This window comes from Solanum stenotomum, chromosome 10, assembly GCF_019186545.1.
Source record: "Solanum stenotomum isolate F172 chromosome 10, ASM1918654v1, whole genome shotgun sequence".
Classification (NCBI taxonomy): domain Eukaryota; kingdom Viridiplantae; phylum Streptophyta; class Magnoliopsida; order Solanales; family Solanaceae; genus Solanum; species Solanum stenotomum.
This window is the reverse complement of record NC_064291.1, coordinates 47,341,289-47,365,837: the sequence shown is the minus strand read 5'-3', so window position 1 is coordinate 47,365,837 and position 24,549 is coordinate 47,341,289. Positions and strand designations below refer to the sequence as shown.

Here is a 24,549-nt window from a genome sequence, read left to right as displayed (position 1 = left end):
ACAAGAATCACAGCAAAATATATTTTGTACAAAAAGATATATTCAAAACACTAACAGTTGATCATACAGGATTTCAAATTCCAAAATCTGGACAGAACTTTCCTTATGTTGCGTCCCATATTTCCGAATCCATAACAGTTATATTAGAGTTTTACATAAACATAAGAGTTGTAGGTATATGAATTAGCTTTCCAAATAATATTTATTCACTGTAAACGAAGTTATAGAGAACGAGATATGCATAAATTACCAAACACTACCCAGCTGAGAAACAGATTTCATCACTTACCAAAGAGAAGGGTGTGTCTCGAATCCCAGCCAAAAGGACAAAGTTTTCCTCTTGTGATTTTGAAGAACAATCTGTTTAGATATGTTTCTAAAGTTCTAAGACTTGAGGAAAACGAATTTACTAAAGGAGGTGTGAAAATATATAGTCACAAAAGTGATGTTTATCACTTGTACAGCTGTCCTTCAAAAGTGCTGCCCAAATAGTTGTGTGATGCCCAAAATGTATACATATACACCTATATATATATCCTTCACCTCCATTTAAGTTATAGATAATTCCAACTAAAATGTTATGTAAATACCCAATACAATCCCTTAAATAAATGTCTCAATTTATGTTAAGCAAGTTTGCAAATATGACAAAATTTCAAGTTCCCAAAACGAGAATAAAACATATTGTAGTAATTAAGCAACGGTAATCAACATGCGACTCTTGGTTAGTACTTCGGGGTGTTACAATCCGTCCTAGGCCTTTTCACATCTCTAATCCTTCCTTGGAATTTTTCATCCTCTATTTGCTTAGCATACACCATAAGACGGGATATATCCATATTGTCATGAAGCATAGCCGAACGACATTCTTTCCTCACCAAGCTAGACACATCCGTTACATACCTACTCATCTCATCTCTTTGCTCCGCCACCATGGATGGAGAATACTTGGACAATTCGGTGAACTTAAGAGATTATTCTTCAACACCCATACTTCATTGGCGAATGTTGATGAATTCCCCCACCTTGGCCTCCCTCTTTTCTCAGGGAAAGTACTTATCAAGGAATGTCTTTTTGAATACATCCCATTCTATGGGACCCGCTCTTTCCGTCCTCTTTGCCCTCCATTGAGTGTGCCATACTTGGGCCACACCCTTCATTTGATACCCGGCTAACTCCGCCTTCTCTCTAGAGGTTACCCCCATAGCCTCAACTATTTTCTCTATCTCCTCAACAAATTCTTGAGGGTTTTCACCCACTTTAGAGCCAAAGAACTTTGGAGGGTTCATCCTCGTGAAGTCCTAAACCTTGAGGCCCTTGTGTTCTCATTGGTGTTCCATGAGTTCTAGCATACCTTATGACTTGAGTCATTAGAACACGGGTCAAGGTTTGGAGAGCTGATCTAATCTCCACATTAGTCATAGTTCCTTCATCTTGAGGATCTTAAGGATCTTGGGGATCTTGAGGATCTTGGGGGTCTTGGGGAGGAACTCCCTCATTAGCAACAACTCTTTCCGCTCTCTTTGCGGCCGCTCTTCTTGTATTCATATTCCTATATGCACAAGAAAATGGTTAGGAAAGGACTACATAGAGATGAAACTCTAAAGCATGATTAAAGAGTAATAAAAGAAGTGAGAGTTCTTAAACATCTTATAGCCCATTATCCATAAGTGTGGCGCGTTTCACACTCATGAACAAGACTCTACTAGACGTGGTTCATCAGACATCACCCTAAATATTATCCTAAAACCATATGCTCTGATACCAAGTTTGTCACGACCCAGGGGTACCCCCTAGATGTAACACGGCGTACTCGACCCCAAAGGGGTCTCATATAATCCCTTAACATGGTCATAACATAAAGACATGGAATAATGCGGAAAATTTAAAACTTTTGCAATAGAAGTCAACTTCTTTCATTCGGGAAAATAGGAAACTAGACTTATCTCAATCCCCATCTAAAACATAAGAGTACAATTAAGGTCAAAACCCTTACATCAATGAAGTCTCCAAATATAGGAAAATACAATATAGTCTAGAACATAGAAGGTAAACTAGAATTAAAATCAATGACATTTTGTCCTCGAACTTGAGGACTCACCAAGCCTAGGAAATAGTCGACCCAAGCTTTACTTGAAGAAGTAGTAGTCTCAACGACCGGAACCTACAATCATAGTAAAAAGGTAGAGAAAGAGGTTAGCACAATTAATTGTACCAAGTATGAAAACATGCATAAAACCTTAAATCATGCAAAAAGGGACATTTAGTTGAAATCATGTCTTTATCAAGTTTAAAAGCCATTATGCACATTCCAAGTAATCACCAAGTCAAACCATACCATAAACCACTTTAACTACCATAGTCATGCATAACTCACCTTCACTTCACCCAAGCCAACAATCATAGACAAGGAAAACCTCATGTTTATAGTTCACAATAAGCAAGTCATTCCAAATACCAACTATCTACATGCACACATGGATTTATATACATTCATGTCATAAGTAAACCACACCATAACATCTTCATAGGTCTACTTGTGCAATGTACAAGCGAAGTCCCATACCCCCACTCATACCAAACAAAACCAATTAAGAAGTCATAGATATAGCTCATGTTTATGTTCACATTTATATTCATGGTTCATGTTCTTGCATGGTATACATTAACTTAATAAAGCATCATGTTGTCAAGCATATACCACAATCACTCTCCAAGCTCACTTGTGCAATATATGAGTGAAGTCTCATACCCCCACCCACACTAAGTAAGACCCCTTAAGTAATCATAGCACAGGCCTTATGTTTGTGTTCTTGGTTCATGTTCTTGTTCATGTCATGTCATGGATTTTATTCTTGTCATGTAGGGAAGTTAAGCTTTAACCGACATAGACCATTTGAGCTACATGGAATCCAGTGTACTAAACCCACACCGGAAAGAGGAGTTCTACTTGCCTAAGGTAGAACTATCATGGTTAGCTTATAGGTGGATCCACTAGCTAAGAGACCTATGTGGGCACATAGTTATGGGATAGGGAGATTGCTTCTAGAAACCCGAACTGACTGAGGTAAAAGGTTTCCATCTCTTATTCTTATCCACTCGATGCTAAGGTTAATTCCCTTTTAATAGTCATGTTAAGTCTTTACTCTATAATCATGTTCATGGAAGAGTGCATAACACTCAACCATCATGGTATCATGGTAGCTCATAGATTCCTTAGAATCCTAAGTGTGTGAGTAAGTCTTTCACATCATGTTCATGAGAGTGTCATTTACAATCAACACAACATTGATATCACATCATAGTCATTTCATGCATAGATAAGTGTAAATGTGTAAGGAAAGAGGGTCTTGCATCAATTCCATCAACACACTATAACCATAAGATCATCATTACATAATTGAACCACAAGTTTATATATAATCTTCATCAACCTACACAAACCCTAGCAATTTACCAGCACTCAAGGGTCATGGATCATGTCTCACAATTACACCTAAAGATACTACAATAGGCATGAATAACACAATATTCAATAACTAAATTAACATGGATACAACTCATAGTAATCATCTTGCATCAAACCCATCACAATACTTGAAATTGGGGTCATGGGGGTGTGGTGTTCATGGGTTCATGGGGAATTTTACAATTAAAATCACCATTAAACATCAAAATCATCCATAATATAATGCAATTAACATAATAAAATTGTTTTTAGAAAGAACCCATGGTTGGAATAGAAACCCTAGTTTTGAACAAGTTATCAATTTCGAAATCAAGAGTTGAAGGGCTTCATGGAGAAAAGTATTCCATGAATCAAAGTCCCCATATCTTAATTGATGTTTTCCTACAAAATTTGAGTAAAAATCTTGGAGCTTGAACCCTAATCTTGAGCTTCTTCTTTGTTCTTCAATGGAGTTTAGAGAGAGAATATTTTGAGAGAAAAGTGGGTTTTGATTTGAGTTTGTGAGTTATGAGAGTTAAAAGACTTGTTTAATACCTATAAAATGCTTTAATATACTTAAAACAACTAAATTTAACCATCCCCCCACATTAACTTACTTAATTAGCAACTTACGAAATTACCCCCACCTAGGCTGACTTAAGGTAGCCTTCTCAGGCCCTTTTCACGAGTCCCCGTCCACTTGGAGTGGTTTGAACCACGGACCATACTGGTCACTCGTGGTTTGGGTCAGAGAGGGAAGGATGAGGGTCTTGGTGAGGATACTAAGTCTCAACTCACGAAACCCTTCTACGGAGCGTGAGTTGGTCCACGGACCGTACTGCACGTCCGTGGAATGGGGCTAGGACATGGGATTTTAGGGACCTTTTGAGGAGGCTAAGGCTGGACTCACGACACCCATCTACGGGGCATAAGTCAGTCCATGCCTCGTGGTCCTCCCTTCGTGGATGGAACTGTTTTTGGATAGTTTTTAAGCAGCCCCCTTGGCCCTCATCAAGGATCCTTGGGGGGTCCTTGGGGGGCCATGCCTTGACGTTTAGGGACTAACACCTTGGTACTATGTTAGGGAAGTTATTTTACGACTCTTATCTTGACGTTTACCCTATTTAGGACACTAGGCGTCATGTTAGGCTCCAGCTTAGGTCATTAGATTTTCGGGATGGTACAAATTATATATTGCTTTCAGTTCAAGACAATGATGACCATACCACATGCAATATAGTTTACAACGAAATCATACAAAAAGCCTTCTCCTGACATCTAAGTATATTACATACACTATTATAATATTCTCTATTTTCCCAAAAGTTACATGTTAAGTCTTTTTATCATCACTACTAATACGTATTATCGTGTTTCTGTTTGTTTCTTTGATAATTGCAAATTAGCCTCATATGGCACATAGACTTACCCTCAACTCTACCACTCCAAAAACGCAAGATTGGATATGCAAAATACAAGTTATCGATAAGTTTCCGCCCAGAGACACCAAAGATAAAGCCAAGAAATATCAGCTACTTCTCTTACAGGATGAAGAGGTTCTTCTAGTACTCTTTTTACCTCTCTGTTTCGTCATCGTTTTTCGTTGTTTCAGTTGTTTGTGCCTTTTTATTTAACAGATATTTAACTGTATGTCGTTTGTCTTAAAGGATAAAAAGGTCATTTAGTGCATCTTTACTTTCTCTGTACAATTTACTTCATTGTAATCAGTACACCCAACAATATCTTCTTAGATCAAAATTACATCATATTTTTTTAAAAAAAAATGAATGTTGTATGTACACACTAATCTTCAGAAAAGACATTGAGTCTTCCGTATGTTAACCACGCAGAAAGAGGACAATACCTTATGTCGACCTCCTTATAAATATTGAATGATCCAATTACATACTTGAAAATCAACTCCTTCATATAATATATAACAGACGTGGAAAGGTACCTATGTAGAAAACACGAGCAACCACAAACCAGTAAGTTGCTGGACTTTCAAGGTACTTTTTACTTTTTAATTTTTTGCTTTGCTTTTCGTATTTTCTTCTTATCAATTCTTATTTGCACATAATATGTCTGATTAAAGAAGATGAGGGTGGTTTTTATTTTTCTAAACTTCAAATCCTACCAAGTGTTTTTTTAAATACTATAAGCCTGTGATCTGTTTCTTAAGTGGAATGGTCATAATTCTTATTCATCCTTGATGGTAGAAAGTGAGCTTGTAATAAGGCCTAGGTTCTTATCCTTCGCCCAAACCCTTACCTCTCACTTCAGTTTTATAACTTTGTTTAGCAGTTATGTAATGTTCTGAATTACTGTCTGTATTTATTCCCTTACTAATACCAACCTTACAGGAACTAATCTTGAAAGTAAAAACTTATTGCATATAATACACCTGAAGGTGAAGTAATATTAGATACAGAAGCAGCTATTAAAACTATAGTAAAAAGTGTTACTTCGGTTAATTCACTCAACACACCTACCAGCCTCAATTTATTTCCGTTTCTGCCATTGCCACTTGCACCTTTTGCATTAACAGTCATTTAGTAAGATTTCCCTTTCTCTATACACTTTATTTTTAGCAGAACCTTATTGGATTGTAATTTGTTCGTTCAGAAGGATTTTTACTAAATAAAAACCTCTACGCAGGAAAATCAAATTCTAGCAACCATATGGAACGTTGATATAACACAGTTTGCAAAACATTTTAAGCCCTTTCAGACGTATCTGGTGTCACTAGCACACGTTATAGACTAAACTTATGGATATGATGCTTCATTCAACAGATTCACTTGAACAATCGATAAAAATACCATTCTTGAGCCGATTGACAAAGTCATCCCCCTAGAAAATCCACTGCCTCCTCCTAATCTACTGGCTATCACACCTTTTGATGCTTTCGACCAGCAAGCCAAAGACGCTGAATTCGGTAATTCCAAAATCTCCATCGCTTATATTTCTATAATCATGCTCAACTTATTAATGAAAATTTCCACTTACATGGAGACGTTTTTGCACTACTGATTAACGCCTCCCCTCCAAGTTACGCGGCCAATGGAAAGAGAATACAAGAATTTATCATCATGGATACATTGTAAGTCCATGCTTTCAAATTTATTTATTTCATTTCATCTGTGAAAATATAACTATTCTGTTTGGTTTTTAAGTTTCACTATTTTAGTTTATATTGTACCTTCCCTGCAGTTATTGGACCAACCAAATCAAATAATTTTAATATCTCCATGTCTTCGTTTCTCTAAACATATATTTAGTTGTAAAGATTCGCTGAACAACTTAATACAACACATATATGATCTTAAACATTCTCCAGACTTTAGTTGTTAAACTATAGATCTCCTCAACATGTTTTCTCAATGAGTTGTTTTTTATTAGCTGATTGTCTTTCATGAAAGTAACTGATAACCAGTAGTAAGGTTACTATATAAGCAGGATTGTTTAGCTGTATTTTCAGGAATGTTGTTGTCTTTGGTGTTTTCTTAAATCTGAATTTGTTAGTCTTGCATTGTGAGCAAGTTTATTAGAAACTTGAAAATATTTGATGAAAATCAAAATCTGATCTAGTTTCATGGCCAAACATACATTTGCAGATAAAATGCTCAAATCTATAGCCAAACACTGGCTTAGTGTGTCTGATGTCTAATAGATAGTTAAAACACTAAGCCTTATGATCTTTTGATAATTGTGAAAAGGAGAAATAAAGAGTAGTATTTATATTGTTATATGAGGAGAGCTTAAGAGTTTCTTTCCTGATTTTCATGGGCAGTTAGCATTCATGTATTGTGAAATGTTGATATTACTACACATTTCAAAATTGTGATTCAGTTTTTGACCTTTTATGTGAAGGAAAGTTTTCTACTTTAATGTGTTATTGAAAATGAATTTTTATGTGGTGCATTGTTTTGATTCTGCCATTTTAAGCACAGTATACCAACCTGATTTTTTTGACCTTTACATTTTGTAAGTGAAAAAATCAAAAAAATATATGCAAGTCCTAATTTTGGCAGAGGTTATTTTCCCATATTAGCAAGAATCTTCGTTACTTCTCTCTCTATATATATGTAATGTAATGTAATGCTATTTTTTACATGGACTCAAATAAGCAAGTACAAAGAAAGAATCCACACATTTTTCCATTTGTTTTTGTTGTTGTATTTACTTACCTCATTCTTTCTGCTTTTGCTTTTTATTTTATTTTATTTGTATAGAACTACCGAAAGTGAAGACCAGAATTAAAATTTTCCAACAAAATGCATCTGTCCAAATCTTGTTGCTACATGATTATTACATTATGTTCTTACTATCATCTCTACCCCTTTTGCTTTATCAATTTAACAGGGAAAAACCCAAAAAGCTTATACTATGGGAGGACTTTGTTGTGCATTATGGAAATATCCTCATAGAAAGGCTCAATGATTATCCTGTCATTTTAGCTAAAAGAGTGGCAAAATCTACAGCAGGTAAAGAAAATGATTATTATCTTCTCAATATATATATATATATATATTTCTAATAAATAAATAAGTACTCAAGATTACTTCACCTTATTTACACAGGTTTGTCAAATAGGTGCAATACTCATGGACCCAAGCCAGAGAGTTACATAAATGGTAATACACACAACAACCCCTTTTCTAATAGTTTAATTTCTCAATGGGCATATCAAATTTAAACTTTACAAATCAGCTGTTGAACATGACAGTTTAGCTCCCACTTCTACAATTAGTAAAACATAAATATTTTAAGCGTGAAATATAGTAATTTCAAAATAATTCAATAACTAAAATTATAAAGTAATATATCAGTTTAAAGTTTTGGATCCAAATTGAGTGCTAAAAATATTATAGTAATGCCTTCAAAAGGAAAGATAATAATATGATCATTTGATATCACTACAGGATGATCTACATAAACTCTTTTCTTGCATTCCATCTTACAGGGGACAAACAATCCAGCCACTACTGATTGAATACACAGCAAAAAGCACATCCACAGCTGGCTCCCTTCGGTTTGTTCCATTTGAAGAAGAATCAACATCCATATCTGATATACAAATGCAACCACCAGTAAGTATATAGCAACTTTTGATAACGTCAACAAATAAATTAATACCACCCTCAAACTCGACAGGGCCAGATATTCTACATAGATGGTCAACTCAGATTAACAAATGAGGACCAACATTTCTACACCATGGCAAGCTCAGACTGCAACATTCCATTCACAAGAAGCATTTCCTCAAGGCCATTTTATTGCATACATTGTGATCGATCTACTATGCTCATCCCAAGGTATAATCAATACTTAACTCTTTGTTTTAAACCTAGTTTACAAATAACTATCTACCCTTCTATATACAGAGTACAATTTGACATCACGGTTACTGATCACAGTGGTTCCTCTACAGCTTTTGTCTCCGACCAAAGGCTGAAAAAATGTTGCATCTCTCAATACAAGAAATTTACAAAATTAGCCAGGCCAAGGTACTTCATGCTATTAAACTTAAAAACACATAAAACAATCGCAATAAATTACTAACTTCTTCTCGCAGAACCACCAGCAACTTTTTGAACAGCTGTGCAATCACCTAGGAGCAGCAACTTACAAAATTCAAATGAAAAAACTGTTCTCCAGAAATCACGATACATCAGCTGCAAAATTGGCTCTCCTAAATTATGAAAAGAAACACAATACCACCCAACCAGCACTGATGATCACAGCGGAAATAACAAAACGTAAAGTGCTTGACACCAGCAGCAAACTCAAAACCCTAGCCCCTATTAAAAGGGACTGAAAGATAAGGCTCCACTTCTTCCTCTCCTCTCTTCATCTTTTCTTCTTCTTCCTTACAATCATTTGGTAGAATATAATAATAATTTTGTGCGTCTCTATTTACTAAAACAACTTCTCTAATATGATTTTGTAGATTGTTTTTGCAACAAAGACTATGTTTTTGTATATGCACTGCCTACCATGAAAGTTTTGCAAAAATGGGAAAGACATTAATAGTTTCAACAAGGTACGTTACAATTAGCCATACTAACTCCATTCTTACTGAGTTATACCTCCGCAATCTAAAACACTCCTCTTTCTGACTGCAGAACATGACTTGCCGCCACTATCAATTCCTTCTGTACAAAGATGTAAATATGTATAAAACTTAGCGCAATCACGCATAGGCAGTGCAAAAACAATATGTACTTATATATACTACCAACCTATTATAAAAATTATTGTCAAACATATATTGGGCTAGTGTTCTGTATTCAAAGAGTGCTGAAAGCCTTTGGGCTGATCTTGAGGATAGATTTGGATAGTTTAATGGTGCCAAACTCTATCATCTGCAAAAAGAGATTAGTGATTTAGTACAGGGAACTAGTGATATTGCAGGCTACTTCACTAAAATTAAGTTATTATGGGATGGACTTGATGCTCTCCACTGCTCTGTGATGTGTGCATATGACTGCACTTGTGGAGGAATCTATAAGAAGCAACATCATCATGATTTCTCCACTACCTAGTATGAACCTGGCTTATTCTCTCTTGATCCAAGATGAGAAACAGAAAGAGATCTACCACAATCCTCAGTCTTCTGCTGACTTATCATCATATTCAGCAGTCCAGCAGCCAATTCTTGGTAACAAATCTCAACCCTATGAGTACAAGGGAAAGAAGAACAACTTAGTTTGCTCTTATTTCAAGAAGCCAGGACAGTCTAGTGACAAGTGTTACAGGATAATTGGGTTTCCTGTTGATTTTCAGTTCACCAAGAGTCCAAAATTCAAGGTGGGGATCAAAAGCAATGCAGTCTTGGGGACTCCTAATGCTCAGCACACTGTGTTTGCTGAAGTAGATGGGAACCCATTCTCCCCTCAGCAGCTTAATTACTTACTTCAAATGCTTAAGCATGCTGATCTTAGAGACTCAGAGAAGTTGATATCACAAGTAGCAGCTAATATGGTTCAATGTGTTGGTAATGTTTTTCATAATCCTGTTGATTATGTGGGTACTGATTCTTGGATCATTGACTCTAGTGCCTCTGAGCACATGTCATATGACACCAAATTTTTCTCCAGTATTCATCCTCTTCCTTCTCCCTTAACTATCAGTCTTCCTAATTCTTTTAAGGTCAAGGTTATTCATGGGGTCAGTTTCCCTTTCATTCAAGTTGATTATTCATGATGTTTTGTTTGTTCCATCATTCAAAATAAATTTGATTTCTGTCTATAGATTTTGCAAACAGCATCATTGCCTGCTATGTTTTTCTTCTACTCACTGTTTTATGCAGGACCTTTTAGTGAAGACCCTTCAGGTTCTTGGTCAAGCTAGAAATGGCATCTATGTTCTCCGGTCACCGGTCTTTCCTCTTCCTTGCAGTTCTAAGAATAGCTTAGGATTACTTTCTAGTCTTACAATTCCAGAATGTAATGCAGTTTCTTCTAGTAATGTAGTTTCTTCAAATTTCAGTTCTAATGTAAGACTATGGCACAACAGCTTGGGGCATTTACCATTCTCTTCAATGAAATCTATGAGTTTCTTTTCTTTTTTGCCTAAAGTTGATTGTCCTTGTGATATTTCTCCTATATCTAGACAATCTAAATTACCATTTCCCAATAGTTCCCTTAAAACTACTCATAAGTTTGAGCTAATTCACATAGATACTTGGGGACCTTACAAGTCATCTACTCATGATGGTTATAGGTATTTTCTCACTATTGTGGATGATTTTAGTAGATGTAATTGGACCTATCTTCTTTCCACAAAGAGTAATGCCTTTTTTATGCTCAAACATTTTCTTTCTCTAGTTGATAGGCAATTCAATTGCAAAGTTAAGGTTATTAGATCAGACAATGCTCTAGAATTGGGGAGTGGTACTGTAACCTCTGAGTTTCTTGTTTCACGGGCACCTCAACAAAATGGAATTGTTGAGAGGAAACATAGACATTTTTTGGAAACATCTAGGGCCCTTTTACATCAGTCTAAGTTACCTATATGTTATTGGGGTGACTGTATTCTTACTGCCACTTTTTTGATAAATAGATTCCCCTTATCTATTCTTAAAGGTATGACACCATATCAGGTTATTTTTGGGAAGCCTCCTTCCTATGATTTTCTCAGAACTTTTGGTTGTTTATGCTTTGCATCCACTCCTTCACAAAATAGGCCCAAGTTTGCTCATCGGGCCACTTCTTGTGTTTTCATTGGCTACCCTTAAGGCAAGAAAGGTTATAAACTCCTAGATCTATCTACCAGAAAGATATTTATCTCTAGAGATGTCTCTTTTCATGAGTCTATCTTTCCCTTTTCCTTTAATTCTCCCACTTCTTCTTTTTTCCCTCTTCTTCTTTTTCTCCAGACCCATTTGATGGTACTGTTCTTCCCAATTCTCAGCCTATTCCTCTTCATTCAAATCCTCCTTCCACTCCTGCTGAGCCTATCATTTCTACTAATGCTTCTGTTTTAAATAACAACCCCTCACCATCTATCATATCCTCTGCCATTAGGAGATCAACTAGGACCAGAATAGTTCCTAGTTATTTAGAGGATTACTTGTGCAATTTTGTTGTCCTAACTGATCTCTCTTCACATTTTCTTGATCATGTTGTTCCATCATCCTTGCATGTTTCTGCTCTTTCTATTCTTAATCAACAGGTTCTTGAATCTATTTCTAACATCAGTGAACCACTTAGCTTCTCTCAGGTAGCTCAACATCCCGGTTGGCAACAAGTCATGACATCCGAGTTTGATGTCCTAGAGGCTAATCAGACCTGGACAGTAGTTGAACTTCCTGTTGGTAAGAGGGTTCTTGCTTGTAAGTGGGTTTACAAGGTTAAGCATCACTCAGATGGGACTGTGGAAAGACTAAAAGCTCGTTTAGTGGCAGAGGGAATACTCAGCGCGAAGGAGCAGATTTTAATGAAACTTACTCCCCTGTAGTCAAAATAACTACTATCAGGTGTCTACTTGTTATTGCTGTTAAGAAAGGTTAGGTTTTAACTCAACTGGACGTCAACAATGCCTTTTTGCATGGCAATTTACAGGAGGAAATGTTTATGAAGTTCCCTCTTGGTATGCAGAGTCCTAGCCCCACCCATGTTCTCAAGCTCAACAAATCTCTCTATGGCTTACGCCAAGCCTCTCGAGAATGGTATTCTCGCCTCACAGCTGTTTTAACTTCAAGGGGTTCAGTTCTTCCCTAAATGACTATAGTCTATTTTTTAAATGAGTGGGAGATTCTATTTCAATAGTTATCGTCTATGTCAACGACATCATTCTCACTGGAAACAATCTTTTTGAGCTTGCAAAGTTGAAACATTTCTTGAATAAGGAATTTAAGATTAAGGATTTAGAAGACTTACATTATTTCCTTAGTTTAGAGGTTATTCGGGAACCTCCAGGTATCATCCTAAGTCAACGCAAGTTCGCTCTTGATTTGCTCTATGAATATGACTGTGACCACCTCCCAGCGGCTTCTTCTCCTTTGGATCCTTTTTGTAAGCTTTCTTCTAATTCTGGTGAACCCATTGCTGACCCATTTACTTATCGTCGACTTGTAGGTAAATTGAATCATTTGACTCATACTCGCCCAGACCTTTGCTTTACTGTTCAACATCTTTCCCAATTTATGCAACACCCTCGTATTCCCCATTTCACTACTGCCCTTCGTGTTGTTCGTTATCTCCATCGATCCCCTGCCCAAGGTCTGTTCTTTTTTTTAGCTCTTTCTTTTTCTCTCCTTGCTTTTTGTGATGCCGATTGGGCATCGTGTATTGACACTCGTCGGTCTATAAGTGGTTTCTTCATAAGCATCGGCGGTTCTCCCATCTCCTGGAAGTCTAAAAAGCATATCTCTGTCTCTTTGTCCTCCGCCGAAGCGGAATACCGCTCAGTGCGGCGACTTGTCGCCGAATTGACCTGGCTTCACCGTCTTCTCACAGATCTTTTCGTCTCACCTACCCTACCTATCCCCATCCATTCTGACAGTCAAGCTGCTCTTCATATCGCCCGCAACCCTGTTTTCCACGAACGGATGAAGCACGTCGAACTTGACTGTCACTTCGTCCGTCAACAGTTCTCTGCCGGCTTGATTTCCTTAAACTTTGTCCCTTCATCTTTTCAGCTCGCCGACATTTTTACTAAACCCTTGTCTGGTCCTTCCCACTCTCATTGTCTTTGCAAGTTGGGTCTCTCTTCGATCCCCTCCAACTTGAAAGGGGGTGTTGGATTTAGCAGTAACATTGTTGATAAAGAACAAGGGATATTCAAGATGAATAGAGAGGCGGTAGAATCTGATTCAAGTGAAATGAAGACAAGAAGATGTATATCTTCTAGAAGGACAAGTGGCACCATCTCATCATTTGGATCAGGAAGTGTTGGCATAAATCCTAGCCCTACACCTGCATAGGATTCTTTGTACATAATATAGAATTAGTTGTTCTTTGTTTTTACTTGAACAAATAATATTTAGCCAGCTGTATAGTTTGTTATTCTCTTCCTTAGTTTTGTTATTTTCTTTCTCTGCACAAATAGTTATATATATACATTGCCTTACCATGAAGGAATACAAGGAAAATTTCTCAATATTCTCTCCAGTTTTTTTACAATTTGACCCTTTGGTCGATTTTTATTTATGAAAAAAAATGGGTAACTTACCGAAATTTCAGTGTAGGTCCTAATTAGATACACACTAGTTTGTAATATTATGAATCTTACTAAATTTTGGTGCGTCCAAATACATGTATCTCAGGATATATGAGGTCAAATTTATTTCAGATATATTGTATCCAAGTGAAATCGTATGTATCTAGGATACATAGACAAATCTCGTTTGCCTTCCTCCCATCTCGCTTTCCATTCGCATCTTTCATTCGTGTATCTTGTATTCTAGATACATGAGAATCACACTAGACACATGTATAGTGTGTATCTAGTGTGATTAGAATGTATCTGAGATACATAGACAAATCTCGCTCGTCTCCCTCCCATCTTGCTCGTCACTCTCATATCTTGCTTGCGTATCTGGTATCGTAAATACATGTGAATCGCCAGATACATGTATGTAATATGTATCTAGTGTGATTCACATATATCTGACTTGAAATATGATATGAAATTACTAAATGGTGAAATAATATGTAATTATTTCAAACTATATGGAGAATTAGTAAATATGGTAGCAACGTGTATAATTAGGTAGTTTCTCCCCAAAAAAAAAACACAAACATGTCTGACTGGCCCAAAGAAGATCTGGCCCAAATCAAAAGTAAAACACACAAAAAGAAGAAAAGGAAATCTACATGAGTCAAACTAGAGCTCAAAACCAAAAAGGTATTATGCTTTTCAAAGGAAATTGAATATGACTTTATAGTTTCTCAAATGACATATGTTGATGATTATGAATGCAGTTTGAGAAACAATATTAGATATAGCTATGCTCTGAGCCACCATGTATGTAGTCTTGACCGGAAGCTGAGTGTATAGACTTAGTAAGTCGGTCCACAATCACCCACAAAGTCATATCTCCGGAAAGAGCACGGTAAACAACCACAACAACTATATCAATACATTTCCACTTCCATGGAGTCCTTCCCACGTCTTGTCTTTGACCTGTTGACAATTTAGGCACTTGGACACAAATTCGTTGCATCCTCTACATCGGTGTATACCGTATATACATTGCATTTGACAAGACAAACAAGTATAAAATCACTTTTATTGAGATTATCTTTACTAATTGCATAAGAATACATATATAGTATCTGTATAGGGCACCACAGCATACAATTTTATGCCATGATAACTTTTCCCTTATTGTGAAATATTTAACAAATCAATACAAGCTTCTTTCCTTCTATATTTTCTATTTTCCCTTTGGGAGTTTCTGATTTTTCATATCAATGATCTCAAAGAATAACTTCTATCAATGATTTTATATATCAATGTCGAAAGTATGGACATTTGGATCAAAAACACGGTTGTGACAGGTTTTGTCACAAGGGTAAGGGCAATCAATCTTCTGGAATGGATTTTTGTCGTAAAACCAGTCTCCGAGTGCTTTGGCTATAGTCTGCAGAAGACACATTTTTAGCACAATCAGTTGTTCTACACGACAGGACACTACGAATGGTCTACACCAACGAGAAGTTAACGAACATGTTAAGAGTTCAGATAGTTTCTTACCTTGTTAGCTAACTTGGGAGAGTCAGCCCTGTACCATGTTTCTTGAACTTCAGTTTGACAGTGTGCAAAGCAGGAGTTGATGAAATACCCTCTCGATGAAGAAGGGCCGAGCGCATTTAATGCTCTCAGAAACAACAATCTGTAACCTGAGGAATGAGTCTTAACTGTCATAGATCATGAACATATGAAAAATGTATCTTTTTCTATTTTGGAATGAAAGCTTCGACGTCATATTTTATCATCTAAAATTCAAATTCAACATAGAGGTATTGAGGGATTAGAGTCCTGACCATGCATAATTTGAAGCTGCCTGGAAGAGCATTTCAGTATGTCAAGTTTGCAGTTGCGCCAGAATCCATATGGATCAGCAACACCAGGAGCCAAAATGTTCTTTATCTGAATTCAAATAATATTAAGTCAGGAAAATCAAGTAATTTCATACTGTTTTCTACATTTATTGTTATTCATGGCATATTAAGTTATCGGATGAATGTGTCAGACCCATGGGGATCAGCAAGTCCAGGAGCCAAAGTGTTCTTTATCTGAAGTCGGATAATACTAAGTCAGGATGACCAAGTAATTCCACTTTGTTTTATACATTTATCATTGGTATCCATGTAATATGAAGTTATCAGATAAACAAGGCAATCTGGTGAGATCAGAGTCTTGAAAGGATCATCTCCATATTTAGCACAGGAACTTTAAAATCTTGACCAGATTGTTGATGGTGTTTCCTATTCTGAGATCATTCATGCTATGTGACAAGTGTCAACAATGACATATCTTGTCTAACGTTTGTGTCCCCGAATGCATGAAATGACTTGGAGAAAATGAAAAACAGATTTCAAGTACCTTTTACCAAAAAAGCCACCATATAGTATCCAAAAGCGTGCTGCCTACTTAAATATCAAATCTTGCGGTAACAGTTTTAGGTGAGGTATTGTATCAGTTAACAAATACATCACAACAACACAGAAATGCAAAGTTCTCAAATCCAACGCAGCAAAAAAGGAGATAATTATAAAACAGTCGAGGATTGAAATATAGCAGAGAAAGGAAGTTCAAGAAGAGAAGATAGCATAATCCAACAGGAGTTGGAGTTTCCAGAAATGCTCTTTACCTGCCAGGAATCATAGGCTGCATTAACTAGGAAAAGTGGTGTCCGTACGTGTTGAGCAACATTTTGTGGGAAAAAACACTGCAAGATGTATTGGATTATTGTGTAAGATGCAACAAAGTAAAAGGCAGAAAACATATTATGAAAGCAACAGCTCTTACCAAATCCGGCTTCAATCTTGAGGTACACACTGGCGGCAGATTCTTGGCAGAACCCTGAAGCCAATATAAGATAAAATGAACATCATATTTATCATAAGTTTCTCCGTTGACTTCACTATTCTTCTTTTTCTAGACACAATTAACATTAGAAAACGGAAGTTCATAGAAAAGGAGATAAAAAGTTACAGATTTCCAACATTTTATTCTCCAAAGAGAAAAAGAAAGATTACATAACAATCTACAGGATGTTCACTTCACAAATAAGATCGAATAATGGCTGGCTAAACCACGGATCACCCACAATAGGCAGTGACACATCCAGAAGATGAAAGAAATAATGTGGAGCTAGATACAACTGAAATTATAATTGAACTCTCATGAGAAGGATGTTAAAGAAGCATACATGTAAGCTGACAACATCTCTGAAGTATTCTTCAATATGAGGCGCACCAGAAATATCTTTCCTGCAATAAAGCAGAGAATTATATAAGCAGTCAAACGAAAGTAAAATTCTTGAAAGTTTTAAGAGCACCAAGGTTTTTTTTTTAGTAATTGGAGAACGTCATGATATTAATAAGCTATAAGAATGCTTACGCATCGATAAAATAACCAGCATCCGAAAAGCACTTTACTTTAGCACCCATTGGTAGGAGTGCTTTGAAGCTGTCACAATGTAAAATTGAAGTCAATCCGCCAGCTGAACATCCAGACAGAATAGCCTAACATTAGAACTTGATTTGTGAGCCAGTCAACAGTAAAGTGTTACGAGCGCCTAAGCATCTGAGATAGAGATAAGAAGGCAAAAGGCGGTACATTTTCAGCATTCTTCATTCCTTTTGCCAACAAATCCTCCATAACAGCAAGAAAAACCCGTGCCCCTCTGAAGTGAAGATTAGTAATCTGATATGTATAAGGGATTTCATCAGAATCATTACAGTTTTATTATGAGATATTGAGAGAATCATGGTTTAGGACTAATCAAGAGTATCAGTATTAACTCGAAATTACCGGATTGACTGCTTGAACATCACCAGTAAAGGATGATCCATCACAATATCCAACCTTTACTCTGTTCCAGTTATAGAAGTCTACAATTTAAATAAGAAGTAACACTGTTATTCAGACAGGAAAAATGTTGTTCATGAGAACCATCAATACGAAATCAATGAAAGTTCTACCTGGATTAAACTGAGGCAGGTTGCTGAGAATCCCTGAGAAAGCGAGATTTTCTACCATCTGCTTAGATGATCCCAAGCGAGTATTCTTCCGGGAAAGACAAGTGCTTATATTATTGCACCAACCTCCTCCCTGAAAATAAAAATTTTGTCATTGAATTTCAATACAAATACATCTTGTCCATTCAACATCTCATAGACATACTTCAAAAGGTTTCTGCACAAAAGCATCTTTAAATATTCTTCATAGATGTACCCCAGGCAATATGGCTGGTGAATTATAATTCTTTTATGACAAGGAATCCACAGCTGCTACCATTAGGATGCACACAGGGTAATTCCCTACCCCGCAAACCACACAGGAGAGATAAACCACACTAGGCAAGCTCCATGCAACGAGCTTGACCGAGAAAGCATGTTGAGAGTCTCGAACCTGAGACCCCTCATTTGGGAGATCCCCTGCTCAACCAACTCAGTCACCCTTCACCCTTACATGTTATGGTAGGTGAAATTTATAGATCATAACGCCTCATAATCAAATTTTAAAACGTTTCTTTATATTATTCATGCATCATTTTCTCCTTCTGTATTTTACAAATCACTAGGGCAAGAACTCTACTTAGTTACCACAATATTGAAAACAAAAATCCAAATACTTTGTATTGGGATAGATATATGATCCAAAAAAATGCAACAACAATAAAGTTTTGCCAATTCTGTCTTTTGCACAGAAGTCTATCGATCAACAAGCCTAGTTATCTAACTTAAACTCTAGTCATAGAAATTGTGTATAGATAAACAAACCTCCATTTGGATTAACCAACTGTTAACCCCTGTACCAAATCCTTTGTCATGATGATATGCCGGTGGACTCCCATCCAGACATACTGCAAACACATAAATGCCATCAAACTCAACACATTTCCACATTCATAAACTTAGCTCCCGTTTGACCATATATTTTGAAGTTAAATCTTGAAAAAATGAGTTTTTGAAGTCATGATTTTTTAAATTTGTGCTTGGACATACATTTTACTTAGAAAAAATGAAGTTTTGTGAGTGGAAGTCCAAAAACTCGCTCACATATTTGAATATAAAATTTCAAAATCTATGGCCAAATGCTAGCTTAGTGCGAAACCATAAAAGGAAAACAATTTCTTTACCTGCTCCTTTTGCCACCCCACTGAGAACGTAAGTAATATTTACAAAGAGCCCTTCAGTTCTAAAAACAATCGACAAAGTAACAAATGAATATATCCATTGTTGCACAGTCCCGTTTGCCATTCTGCAAATCATTTTATTAAAAAATAAAAAAATACTATCAATACACAAAGTTCTAAGAACATAAAGAAGCCACAGTTAAACAGAGCAAGCTGACCAATCACAAACAAATAGTTTAAAAGAATTAACACATCCCAATTACATGAAGATTAGATTTTTACACCAAATAAATATGTTTTTACCCATATTTAGCATCAAAATTGTACTTTAACAAAACCCCATGATAGAGAAAGTGACACCAATGCTACTAAACCCTTTTTATCAGAACAAAATAAAAATCAAGATTTTAAGAGAAAAAAAATACCTGAAAATGGCAATGAAGAGATTGAGAAAATCTCAAAATGGGATTTTTTGGGATGAAATTTTACACTGAATCCAGTTCAGTGTTGTTATTTTGAAGCTAAAACAAGCTCCAACAACAAATGTAGGTGTAAACTAAAACCATATGATAAAAAAAATTCCAAGAAAATATTTGATTCAATTCCTTAAACAACTTTTTGTTTTGTTTGTAAAGAAAAAGAATGGATTTTTATAGAAGTGATTTTGCAAATACAGAACCCAAGAAATAAACAAGCAGCCGACACTTATTCGCAGAGAAATTTTAATTTTTAAAAATGATTTTTTTATTTTTTTATTTTTTTATTTTTTTATTTTTTTATTTTATTGGTATTTACTGTTTTTTTTTTTTGTTTGCTTGGGTGGTTGTTTTTCTATTGGCTGCTGTTATAAACAGACATGCTTTGTTGAGTTGTTGGTATGATTTGATATATGACCCGACCCGAATGACAAATTACAAATCTTATCGTTTTACGCGCTCCACATTGAATATTAATCCGAATGACAGTCGAAGAGTGAGAACGAAGAGCGGCTCGGTTTCTTTGTTATTCTTATTAGAGTTCAATTAATTTAAATATACATTATGTAGGATTTATTCATAAGATGTATTTGTTCAGATATGAAAGGAAAATAAGAGTTTGTCACTAGATATTTCATCAAATAGTATCGTCCAGTTTCTATAGAATCTATCGTTATAATATCTCTAGAGGGGGGATAAGGCTAAGTACAGCAAAATAGATGCTATGGGTAGAATTCTTTTTTCTTTCTGAATTTAGTTCACATCTTAGATCTATAAATTGACTCATCTAGCTTATTTATATCCAACTACATGATGGAAGTCCCCTCGGTCAATCGTCACTCGATAGCTCAAAGTTGACCATTATAACCCGCGTGCTTGCCTACTCATCTTTCACCAGCTTATTTGTACAACTACAATAATCTCTTCCCTTATAAAAGAATATCAACAATTTTTTTTATACCCAAAATTTCTAATTATGAAAAAAATAGATCGACTGTACTATATCCTTTGGTGGTCAGGTCAACTTTTAAATTTTTTGTGCGTAATTATTCTTAAGCAATTTTGTCTAAAAATATCTAACTCTGAAATAGCCCTTCCTAAGTACGTATATATACAAGGAACCATATAAAATAGTTTAGATGTGTAATTGCAAATTCGAAACAAGTTAAAGGGAATACATAAAAAAAAATTCTATTTTTTGGTACCCTTACACTTGTAAAACATGCATAAAGGATCTTAAATACTTTGGGTTAGAGTTTTAGACGTAACTAAGCTCTCAACTTCTTTTGTTCTCTTTTTTGTAGCATTCTACAAATTTGGATCTTCTATCCATATTGAAACAAAAAGAGTTACGTTAAGTTAGTTGAGAATGTTGGCCACTTGTTGTTAAATCTTTTGCCGTGTTGCACCCATCCTCTTGGGTATAAAACCCTTGATTCCCTATCACGTGTGAATATCACATGTGACGTAAGTTTTGAACGTGTGAGGGGTATTGTTGAATGCTATATTGATCACTAAAGGAATTAGTGGTTCTTTTTATCTGTGGTCATCGTCTATCCTCTTATTATTAGCTAGTTTTTGGGTTAAGACGATGTTAAGTTAGGTCGAAGGTCTATTCTTTTTTACATGATATTTTAGAACTCGTCCTAATTCTTGGTTTATCGATGTTTAATGTTTGATGTACGTAGAGTCTCACATAGTCTATTAAATTGGTCAGTTCTCTTCTTATGGACTATATTTTGAAGGTTGAGTTAAGTGCAATATTCATTTCTTTACAAAACCAAAGATACTTTTCAAGCAAATGCAAATGAATTCGCACATCAGTTATTAAAAGAATGTAGACTCGCAAGAGTCTCAATGATCGATCTTCTGCTCCTCATGAGAAACGAAATACTAAAGATACGTACGTGTACATGTTAAATTAAACATAATTTGAGTAACTAATTAAGCCGCATTATTGGGCTTAAGAAATTAAAATGGGATTACATGTATAATTTTTATCATATCTGGTACATACTTAAGCCAAATGTTCATAATTCAAATACACCACAAATTTTACTAGTTGTAGTTTCACTTGTACCTTAGTACTCCACTAGATAATGCATCTCCACCCTCTCAAGAAAAAGGTAAATTCTGTCTATTTATACCTTAAAAGTTATTTGTTCTCTTACATCATGCTATGTTATTTGTCCCATAAACTTTTGTCTCAAAAATTGCTTTTGGTAATTGGCACTCTGTAAATTAGGATACTCGTTTATTAGACACTTTTTCTAATTTTAATTATTAGGCTGAGGCATAACTTGCATTTCCAAAGTTAACTTAAAAGGCGGAGAATTATTTGAGAGAATGGAGATCATTCATCTCATTAACTATTGATGTAAAACTTTTCATTCTTCACCGATAAATTACTTCTAATCATAAGTATGAAGAAAATACTTTTTCACTGAGACAAAATGTGAAAAATACAAGGAAACAATCTATATCACTTCCAATTCTCTTTCACAAATGATTTAACAATAACTTAAATATTTTCGTCCACACAAAAAATACAACTTATAACACTATAACAAATAGAGAATTTACTGGCAATTAATTAACAGGAATAATATTATTGCCGCTACATTATATTTAGCGAAAATAATAAATATAATATTTATAACCAACATTTTATGTAAATGTCGTTTAGACTTTAACAATTTTAAATACAATAATATTAACTCAATTATTACTAAAAATAAAATCTAATAGTATTAAATGTCTCTTTTGTGGTAGACTTGTAGTGTATTACTTCTAATTTATTTTCACCAACAACTAGCAATAATTTAAATATTTCGTCCACACAAAATGCACCCAAATATCACTTATAATTTTCTTTCACAACCGACTAGCAATAGTTTGTTGTTTTTCATTCAAATTAGTAGACCAGACATTATTATATATACATAAATGCATTCAATTGTTTTATATTGTTGGGGTTGTGAAATAAAATAGTTTGTTAACCGTATTAAAATGTAAAATATGTACATGAAATAGTAATATTTAATCCATATATACAATATATTGTCGAGAAGAAAATATGTGAACACGAGGATGACGGTGATTAATTAAGGCAAAGCATCAATACACTTGAGAATTAAGAGGGCAGCTGTCACTCACCTACTGGATACCTAAAAGGTAGGCCCCTTCTGGTGGATTCACTTTTCGGCGCGTAAATACAATCGAAAAATAAAATGAAGTAACACTTTTTTTGAGCGGAGAGTATTTCGAATATAATTTCTCTATATTTATAAATAGGAATGAAAATTTGTACTATATATTTTACTCCTCACTTGTCGAACTACATAAAATATGTTGTTGTTATTATTATTTTTAAAATATATTTATTTTTAAATTAAATGATAATTAAAATGAAACGGAGTAGAGTACTAATCTATTTTTTTTTTCCTTTTGAGGATTCCTTTGCTCACTTTTACCCAACCATAAAGACAATTCCTTTGTTTTATTTAATTTTCAATAATTTATTAATGTTTTGAAAACGGGTGGGTCGGGCAACGTGCCCTAGGTGTTTGGTTGTCTCGCTTTGATAGAGCATTTGTCATTTGTAAATTGCATGTGAAAACAAATGATTACTTAAAAGGCCTTTTTCCTCTCCCAAGAATTGCTACAAAGTTTTCGAATTCCAATGCCCTAAGTTACGAATCAAATTTCATTTTTATAATATCACATCTTTAAAAAAAAAAAAATGTATTCGACATTCGTATTTAAGTCCGATTAATTTAAATTTATATCGCATAAAGCCTCATTGGAGGGGAATTGCTTCCTATCAAGTATGTTTTACTATCCAAGATTTGATCCCAAAACTTCTAACTAAGAAAATAATTTTATCCACTGCACCACATCGTTCCACATCATTTGATATTGGTGTAATATACCAAGAATACAATAAATTGCAGTTGAAATAAAATGAACAAACAAATCTTTAAACTAAGGCGCGGATATCTCCTTCTCTTTAAGGAGATTCAATCTCACTACGACATAATCTACATCAATCCAGCAATATATTTCTTGATTTCTCCCCTCCATCATACAACATCCCAATAATGCCGTACAACTCAAACAACTCTGAATTAGTTGAAGAGTCTAAAGCTTCACAAAAAAACACATTTTTTCAACATATAAATATTCTTTTTATATAATAAATAGAGTTGAAGGCTTAGAATATTTTGCTCTATCCCAACTCTCATGACAACTATCGGAACAAAAAATATATTATGAAAACCTCGGGCTTTCTTGATGAATTTATTATTCATGTATCTGTCAGTGTGCATATACTAAGTTTAGGTTCTCTTCATTCTATGAAGGATGTCGACTGTTATATATTTTTTTGAAGGATATATGTTAATAAAATATAGTAGGTCACATACTATGGATTTTCCTGCGTATAAAAAATAGTAGCACATGGATGCTAGGTTCAGACTCCTGCTTAAAAAATAATTTCAGGTATGTGCTCCATGTAGTTTATTATTTATTATAAAATACTTTATTTGTCCAAAATAATTATTTTTCCGTCCCAATTTATATGGTATTTATTGCTTCCCGTGAGTTAAACAATTTAGTTTTGATTGTGAATTCGAGCCTTAAATATTTTTTTTTTTGAAATAAAATTTATATATTTGAAAACTATATAAAAAGTATTATAAATCAAAATAAATGACAATTTAGAATATTTAAAAGACATAAAAAAATTATTGTCAAAGATAAACTTGTTTAAAATCTTGAAATTAAATTCAAAAAATGTCACATAA

The 24,549-nt window shown here is 35.0% G+C and overlaps 1 protein-coding gene across 1 annotated transcript; it reads right to left on the bottom strand.

Annotated features, from left to right (window-relative positions):
• Positions 1-15,176: 15,176 nt before the first annotated feature.
• On the bottom strand, positions 15,177-19,982 carry LOC125842656 (pectin acetylesterase 8-like). Its single transcript, XM_049521978.1, has 13 exons — positions 19,694-19,982; positions 19,272-19,393; positions 18,913-18,995; positions 18,112-18,241; positions 17,942-18,021; positions 17,747-17,833; positions 17,528-17,652; positions 17,337-17,397; positions 16,934-16,987; positions 16,776-16,853; positions 15,946-16,051; positions 15,656-15,801; positions 15,177-15,542 (listed from the first exon to the last, which is right to left on the bottom strand). Exons 2-13 carry the CDS (start codon positions 19,390-19,392, stop codon positions 15,405-15,407), a joined length of 1,209 nt encoding a protein of 402 aa, XP_049377935.1. The 5' UTR covers position 19,393; positions 19,694-19,982; the 3' UTR covers positions 15,177-15,404.
• Between the last annotated feature and the right edge of the window lie 4,567 nt (positions 19,983-24,549).

What these genes read in the sequence shown, in the direction of transcription:
- LOC125842656 (XM_049521978.1), bottom strand. Translation starts at nt 19,392, where the DNA reads ATGGCAAACGGGACTGTGCAACAATGGATATATTCATTTGTTACTTTG. An exon ending in GTTGGTTAATCCAAATGGAG is followed by an intron (nt 18,242 to 18,912) that starts GTTTGTTTATCT and finishes TTTTATTTTCAG; the next exon opens with GGAGGAGGTTGGTGCAATAA. An exon ending in CAGCCTATGATTCCTGGCAG is followed by an intron (nt 16,052 to 16,775) that starts GTAAAGAGCATT and finishes ATTTGAATTCAG; the next exon opens with ATAAAGAACATTTTGGCTCC.